The sequence below is a fragment of the Drosophila rhopaloa genome, unplaced genomic scaffold (assembly GCF_018152115.1).
Source record: "Drosophila rhopaloa isolate 14029-0021.01 unplaced genomic scaffold, ASM1815211v1 contig_47, whole genome shotgun sequence".
NCBI classification, from domain to species: Eukaryota; Metazoa; Arthropoda; class Insecta; order Diptera; family Drosophilidae; genus Drosophila; species Drosophila rhopaloa.
Genome location: NW_025335142.1, coordinates 2,830,760 through 2,839,241, shown reverse-complemented (window position 1 = coordinate 2,839,241; position 8,482 = coordinate 2,830,760). Strand labels below are relative to the sequence as shown.

At 40.6% G+C, this 8,482-nt stretch overlaps 1 protein-coding gene across 1 annotated transcript; it reads left to right on the top strand.

Annotated features, from left to right (window-relative positions):
* Positions 1-476: 476 nt before the first annotated feature.
* Positions 477-1,985, top strand: LOC108042527 (protein snakeskin). Its single transcript, XM_017120850.2, has 4 exons — positions 477-592; positions 663-746; positions 957-1,153; positions 1,524-1,985. The coding sequence occupies exons 2-4, from the start codon at positions 696-698 to the stop codon at positions 1,762-1,764; spliced, it is 489 nt and encodes a 162-aa protein (XP_016976339.1). The 5' UTR covers positions 477-592; positions 663-695; the 3' UTR covers positions 1,765-1,985.
* The last annotated feature ends 6,497 nt before the right edge of the window (positions 1,986-8,482 follow it).

Genomic DNA, 8,482 nt, shown 5'->3' with positions numbered 1-8,482 from the left:
AGGTCAGAGGATTTTCAAGGTTTGGGGATGCATTACAGGCATTACGGGGGAACCGTCGTTATCGGGGGGAATGCCAGACCTATGGCTCACCCCAAAGTGTTTCGAAAATCCATTGATGACGCAAGAAAAACTGTTTCCGGCCTCTCCGGAGCCCCAGCTTTTGTTTTCCACTTTTGTGGCTTTGTGGCCGCCATGAATAATGTTTAATAATGCTGCGAGAAACAGCAAATCAGGGCACCTGATATCGCGATGTAAGGCGGCGAACCGCGATAATGTCGAGCGATAAGATACGCGGGTGGGGCTGGCGCATGCGCATGCGCATATGGGTTTCTTGTTCTACCAACCTCAGGGGAACCGCCAGCCAATTAGTAACCCATTTCGGATCGCACCTGCTATCGCTATCGCCGGATTCCTTATCTTATCGCTGACCGTGTATGCTCAGATTGCAAAAGCTACAAATTCTTGGCGACAATACGAACTGGGCGGGCAACAGGTTGCCTTTCAGAGACACTTTCAGTTTAGTCGACGAACGACAACGATACGAACACGAATCATTTGTTGTAGTTTCCGCGTGAAAATTACAGAAAAGATTGTGAGTGCCTATTGATTAAAACGCCTTCGGAGTGTCGTATGTAAACTAAAGCATTCCCCTCAAATTCCAGCCAAACGAAAGCAAAATCAGCATATAGTGCGAAATGGTGTCCGTGGAGACCGTCGGTTCTATTTTCATCAAGGCCCTGAAGCTGGTAAGTTTTGGGTGTTTTTTCCCCACACAAATTGAGCAATGCCCTGGGTAGTCGTAGTCGCAATAACTTGCCTGATAAGCCCGCGTTTTATCAGGCCTGGCGTATTAGCAATGTTACTCATACGCCATGGTGTACGGCGAGGCGTGGCTGGAATATGATTCATTCGCAGAATACGTGACCTCATTGCTCTCCTGCGTCCCTTTTTTGCAGATCATCAACCTGGTGATCATCTTCCTGTACCGGTGGGGCGATGGCGGAGAATTCCTGGGCATTGGCGGCACTTGGAATTTGAACGAGGAGAAGAGCGCCGATGCGGAAATCGTGGCCTCGGGCGTTATGGTTGGATTTTTGATTTACACTGGATGCCACACGATTGCCTACGCCTTTGGAACCACCAAACACAAGGGGTAAGTCAATGGAATTTTACGAAATTATCAAAACATAATGTAGCAAGCTCAAGGTTTTCACATTTTCCCATTGTCAAAATCGTCATATCAATATGGACTACGATTAGTGGTATTCTAGATCTCAAATGCAAAGAGCTAAGTTAAAAAATATTTAGTACCCTAACTATTCAAAAATGATCAGCAGTTTCAAAAATGGTATCATGAAACCACATAAGAAAATGTTATTCCTAAAGTATCAACTGTTGAACTCGCAATTTTGTTTGTTCCATATAAAATATACAACTTGTTATCTCACTACGATGTTTTTGTATTTTTTTGGAACCTCATAAAATTTTCAACTTGTAACTAACTATGATTTTTATTTTTTCAGAGAGCTCTGTGACACCATCATGAACGTGGTTGGCTGCATCATGTGGATCGCCGTGGGCGGAGTGGCCCTGCACTACTGGAAGGGTTACATGTCCGACGAGGGATTCCTGTATGTGAACTCGGAGCGCCAGGTGGGCATTGCCATGGGATCGCTGTGCGTCATCGAGGGCGCACTGTATCTGCTGGATACCGTTCTGGCCTGCATACACTATTCGAAGGGCGACACCGACTACACGCAGTAAAAGTAACGCAGTGAAGAAACGGGGAAATCAATCGCAATCGCCCAATGAACACATCCACATTTGTCTTTATACTTAGATCGATTTAAGTTCAAATTAGTTTTTATAAAATGACGTTCGCAAGGGTCAATTGTCGCTCTACTATACACTAACTGTTTAATTTTTTCAACCAATATTCACATCCCAATTTTGGCAAATACAAATAGTTAAGACCATGCCACGGATACAAGTTTTTGTCCATTTGGGGAATAATTGGGGATTTTGGCGAAATTAGCTTGTGAGAAAAGTTATTGCTTTTGTTGGTCTTACATGTTTGGTATATACATATATACAAAACACAGCGTAGTCAAATGAAAATAATACATTTTAAGGTATGTATATAGTTAATTTTCTTGATCATTTTGTTGAACGGGATTTTAAAACCCACACACTTAAAAAAAAGCAGCTGATTTAGTCATAAAGTTTTATAAAATTTTAAGATGGTCAAAAAACTTACAGTACACACTGTAATAATAGTTAGACAAACATTTAAAGTTCAGAAACTTGGTAAGACATTTTTAGTTCATATAATGTCTGTGCATGTTGTTAAGATCCATAAATCAAAACTTAACGTTTTGATAGATAATTTAAAAACCTTTATAAATTTTAGTAACATTACCCAAGAATGAAATGTCCATTTAAAGAATCTAAATTAGCAAATATTTGAATTGCTGAAGAACTGCAGCTGCAGCAGTTATACTGGGCGGTATCACACAACATATGAAGAAGTTCCATTAATACACTCATTTCTTTGATAAGAAACCAAAGTTCATGAGCTGTTCAACCAAATCGATGACGCTTTAAGACGAATCCCCTTACGAACCATGGAACTTCCGCAGTAAGTCGAAGGGGAAAAAGTTTCACGGAAACATTGAACATTCTGAGTAAGCCCCTGTATTTATCGGTAAGCTATAGCCATAATTCATATAATAATGAGTCACTTAAAATGGAATCGATGTAAGAGTTTTACAAGTGCAGCGGTAATATCACTAAATAAACAAAAGGTCATTAACTTAGTCACTCTTACCGAGGCACTTCAGAATATAGGGAATTCTTGAAATCAATTTTTAGAGAGAGAGATGAGCTTTAGAGAGTATAAGTTTCGAAAATGCATTTAAAATTCATTCGGTGGTAGAAATAATGTTTTAGGGTAAGCTGTTCTGATCACCTAGTTGCTTTAAAAATTGTTGGGCTTGCAGCTTTCTATAGATTTCAAGAGTGCTTCTATACTGCCACAATTTCAATAGCCTTTTCATTTCATCTTTTTGAATTTGAGAATAATAGAAGGGCTGAACTCACCTGTTTTATTGGATTCCCTTGCCCGTCCACGGCGTCCCGTTCCCGCTGCTGTTGCTGCCGCATGCTGCCACTCCTGCCCAACTCGTTTGGAGCACAAGGCGCACCGCCGCGCCACGGATCCGTCCTCCAGATTGAGGGCATCGAACAGGACCGCCTGGTCCTGGATGAACGAGTTCCGCGATCGCAGATTCAGCAGCTCCAGTGTCCGCGAGTCCAGACTCTCCCGATAGACATTGTGCACGCGGTCCAGGTTGTGCTCGTAGTCGGTGTCCAGGTTGTAGGCACTGTTCAGGCTGGCCATGCTGCTCCGGCCCTCAAGGGATGTCTTGCTCCTGCCCTCCAGGGAGGTCTTGCTCCTCTTGCGGCGCATCACGACCGTCCTGACCGACTCATCCAAGGAGGAGCCCAGGTGGACGGACGTGCGAGAAGCTTCCCTCAGAGGAGAGGGCGAATGGGAGTGGGCCAAGGCCGAAGGAGGCAGTGGCAGCTGGTTGGTGGTGGGCACCGGCTGCTCCACCAAACTCATCAGCGACTGCTGTCGCTCCAGCTGTTTCTCGTAGCCATTGAACTTATCGTAGTCGATGAAGGACATGTTGGCGTAGCTGACCATGTTATCGATGGCCTGCAGGGATTGCAGGGAGGCGCTCCACTTGGGATTCATCTTCTCCTTCTTCTCCGCCCCACCACTGCTGCCAGTGAGTCCCGAAAAAGTGCTCTTGAAGGAAGCTATGAGCGTGTTGGATCGTCGCTTCTGAAAATTCAGCTGGGGATTGGTGGGCTCCGTTTGATTCAGCGACATCAAGGAGCCCTTTCGTTGAGCCTGCGTCTGCACATCCTCCAAAGGAGTCGAGGTGAAGGGCTGGGCGGATTGACGACGTGCCGGGGTCCTCACCGATCCCGTAAGTTCAGTCCTTCGCAGGAGCACCGGCGAACTCACCTGGAAGTCAGCCACAGAGGTCTTCCGCGGCGAAGCTGGGGAGGTGAGGTCCCCCGATTTCTCCGTCTCCTCGGATAGTTGCTCCAATTGCGGTTCGATGAAACTCCGGCGATTTGGCCGCCTCATCTGGATCATCGAACGGCTTCGGGTGAATATATAGGGTGTCCGGCTGGAGTCTCCATCGTCATCGGTCCTCGATAGATTCTCCTTGCTGCCCGTCAGGTGATTGATGAGTTTGGAGAGCTTGTTGCGCAACGAAAAGCTATTGGATCGCTCCATTTTGGGCACATTTTCGTAGCCCGGTAAGGTGGTGGCGCCCATTTTCAGTCCCTGGTTTCTCTTTTCCGCTTCGTAGTGCTCCCGGAATTTCTGGGTTGTGTTGGCGGGCAACGTGTTATTTTTGCTATTATTATTCGGCACTATATTGCTGTTGTTATTGTTGTTGTTGATGTTGGTTTGATTATTGTTATTATTTGGCTGGGTATTCTTGGCATTCGCTGGTGATTTTACTTTATTGCCATTTGGCAGCGATGGCTGCTGTTGCTTCGTTAGCTGCTTCTTGTTCACCTTTTGCGTCTTTTTCTGCGCCTTTGCAGCGCTCTTTGTCTCCTTGGTGGAATACATTCCGAAGCCAACGGACTTCAAACCCCTGAAAAACAAAAAAAAAGTGTGGAAACGGGCGTTAATAAACTGATTAAAGTCGGGTAATTCGCGCAGTCAGCACTCATTGAGGTTCGGATCGCTTATCAACACCCCCAAAGTCCCTACTTCGGCAATTTTCAAATGCCAATAACAATTAACTTATGGGTGTATAAGAAACTTGGGACTGTGAAAGAGTAAATATAAAATGAAAATAAACAGAAATAAAGCTCCCAAGTTTCAATGGGGCTTCGAAGAATTGACTTGGGATTTCCCTATTTCTGAAATCAAATACAATTTCTCTAACCGTTCATAAATTTGGAATTGGTTTTGGTTTGCTCCAAATATGTAGGTAATGTATTTATTGTATTTGATTAATTTGGATTTTAATATTCAGTTCCTTCAAATTTTTACCTATAAAAGCACTGTTGTTAACTGTCATAATCTTCACATTATCTGTGTTCTTATCATTTATTTCCACACTTTATTTTTAAAGAGTATGAAGATGAGAAAACCAAGCTAATGTTGAGAGATTGTATCTTTCGAGTGCTAATGTTACGAATTTGTGTCACTTTCAAGAGTCTCGTTTATTAGAGTAGAGTGACAATTTAAAATGCTCGAGGTTAATTATTCTTCTGATATTTAACATTGAATTTCGTTCACTTAAAGGTTATTGGAACAAGGGGACTATAATGTGCATTAAAATACAAATAAAAAGACCATATTTTGAATAATTTACAAAACGATTTTAATATTTTAAGTTGGGTCGAGAAGAAATATACATCAAAACACGCTTTGTAAAAATTTCATTTAGGCGTTCGGCTCGTAAAACTGAGAATTTCAGACTTGTCTGCGATCAATCGAATCGGACATTTTCCCCATCTAAAGTGACAGTGACCTCAGCAGTATCTGAAAACGGCGGAGTACTAAAACGAAAACGTTGGACAAGTGCAATCTGTCAATTTATCATCGCCAAAGGATGGCAGCGACTCGTTACATTGATAAACGCGACCCAATACAGCAGAAAAGTAAAAAATGTTCGCATATATCATGCGTTTGTATGGGTTACTATATCTGAGTGTTGGGGGAGCCATTATCTCGTGTACAGTGGATACCGCACAAGTGAAACTTTCACTCCAGTTGTGCTCCGCAATAACGGGCCGCTCGCGACACGAATCAATATGCATTTAATCTACACTCATAATAAAATGCAAAACTTTTTCAAGAAAATTTTTTAAACAATACTTCCGAGTACCAAACCAGATTAAGGTTGATTTAAACTTTCATACTGATTTTTTTAGAAAATAGAAAAATAGAACTGAGTGATCCTTCAGATCCTTCCAGATTTTATTTGTTGATTACAAAATGAGTCCTGCCAACCTGAAGAAGTTTCTTATTTTATAATACTGATGCTTTATTGATTAAAAACGGAATCAGAACCAAGGAATTTAAGTTGATTGATGAAAAGTTTCTTTAAAAAAAAAACGATAAAAGATTTTTTTAATTCGGAAATTCCAAACTTTACCATTATATCTTGACATTTGTTTTGTTTCTTATTTTTCCAATTCGGTGCAACACGGTGTTCACATAAAAAAAAACATTTTCTTATGTTCTCACATTTTTCAATATAAGACTTTCTTTTTACGAAATATATAAAACTTCCCCAATCTATTTTCTTTAGACTATTTTTCTCCAAGTGTTTACTTGCTGTACATGAACTAGTAGATACGTGGCCCATATAGCCAAAGATACACAGTCAGCACTTGGAGATACTTGCAGCGGGCGTCATCAGAAGTCCATCTCCTCTATTCGATACAATTCCAATTTACGACTGACACTCGAACAACTGACATATGTGGACGGGATGAGCTAGCTGCTCCCGGAGAACTGAACCGGGCCAGAAAAGAGGGACACACCAGTGAAATTGCCTAAATGTTATCGCCAGCAATTTTTATTTCCAGCAAAGCTCAAAAACAACAGTCAACAGCCAGTGCTGTGATAAGATTTCGAACCAAAAAAAGCCCAGACAAGCGCACTTGCCTGAGTTCCCGTCGGTTGGGCTGTGCGATTTTGGTCGGGTTGGCCGATTGTTTTGGTTCCGTTTTTTCCAATGGCCGCATGTATCCGAGAGATTGCATTGCACGGCGCAATCTTTTGACTTGATGGAGTGGAATGGTGTCTCTGATTTGGCAGTGTAATCTGTCTTTATGGTTGGATGACTAGCTGACTAGTTTCACTCACTGCCCACTTTGAAATCAATGTCTTGTGATCCTCCAATTATGGCGTTATCAATTACAGATTCTTTGTGACATTTTCATATATACACTTTTATTGCTTTGGATGTGTTAAGAGAACGATCTTATCAACCCATTAAAATTTATTCACTTGTACCCTTGTCTTTATCAATGTCAATGCCACTTCAGTAGAACTTCCCGAAAGCAAACAAAAATTAAATAATGATTCATAGCTTGTTCATTACTACACAAATTTCTAGTAGCCGAGGCCAATTGTGTTTGAGCTGGGAACTCAATTGAGAAACATGATAGAGCATTTCATTCGATATTTTAACTAAAAGATACCCAAACTTTATTCTATTTTTGTGTACATTTAGTTGCAGTTAATTATATCTTGAGAAGTTTAAACAGAATAAACAAAACTCTCAAAGAATGAGTTTTGTTTGCATTGCTGTTAACAGCAAACAAAATAAAAGGAATCAATCATTCGATATTGTCATTATTATTTTGTGCAGTTGGTTTTGAGTAGATATTGACATACGAAGCCTTTTTGATAGCTATGACCATTTTAATTTTAACTTAAATATATTCATTCTTTACAAAATTAGTTTATATAAATAAGTATTTAGTTCCGATAGCGTTATATTATACCCATGTGAATATCTATATTTTGCCATTAAAGCTGGATAAATGTACGTGACCATTTTGTCTCTGTTTCTGGGACTTTTTTAAAAACGTACTTACAATTTTTCACAGCGGTTAATAATATTTTAGTACAAAGTGCAAGCAACCATGATAATGATGTGGTCGTGTCATTGAGACCCCTTTATTCCTAACACTGAATGGGTTACCGGCTCTAAATGGGCTGTTTTAAATTGTGTTGACCATTGTAACTTAACATTCATGGCAAAACGTGAATTGAATGGCTTATGAAGCCGACTTCGAAGATATATTGTGCAAACTCTGGTAAACAAAAAACAAAAATTACTGAAATGTTTGTTCTGTATAGGGTCTGCTCAGTTAAGTACCAATAAGTCTGTATCCAATGCTACACCGTAAAAAGAAAATGGAACGATTACCAAATCATTTTCATACTTCTAAAAGCTATTATCCTGAAAAAATTACCAAATGGCATTCATAAATTTTTCTCATAAATATTTAAACTAAATGTAGTGTTAGTAAGATAAGTATCTATAAATTATTCACTTTTAAATAACAAAAGTATATTTTATTAATATTAAAAAACAATATGAGTTTAATATTTCCAAAGTGGATTAGAGAAATCAGGAAGATTACCACATTGTTTTTGTCGGTGCAGGACTTTAGCAACCGCATATTCGAATGATCGTAACCGCATGGGAAGCCATGATCAGAATATCAATAACAATCAGTCTCCCCAAACGCTTGCCTTCACGAAGATCCGAGTCCCTACCAAGCTTCAATTAGCCGCCAGTATTGTGGTTAAACTTAGACGAGTCTTCACTGTCCTGCCAACTGATCTTTGTTGTTATTTCGAAACGATCTACCCTTGCACTTGCTCCGCGTTTCGATACGGATATCGATTTCGGTTGCG

Excerpts from the sequence above, each read along its gene's own strand:
- LOC108042527 (XM_017120850.2), top strand. The coding sequence starts at position 696 with ATGGTGTCCGTGGAGACCGTCGGTTCTATTTTCATCAAGGCCCTGAAG. Across the intron at positions 747-956 it reads TCATCAAGGCCCTGAAGCTG|ATCATCAACCTGGTGATCAT; the intron begins GTAAGTTTTGGG and ends CCTTTTTTGCAG. Across the intron at positions 1,154-1,523 it reads GGAACCACCAAACACAAGGG|AGAGCTCTGTGACACCATCA; the intron begins GTAAGTCAATGG and ends TTATTTTTTCAG.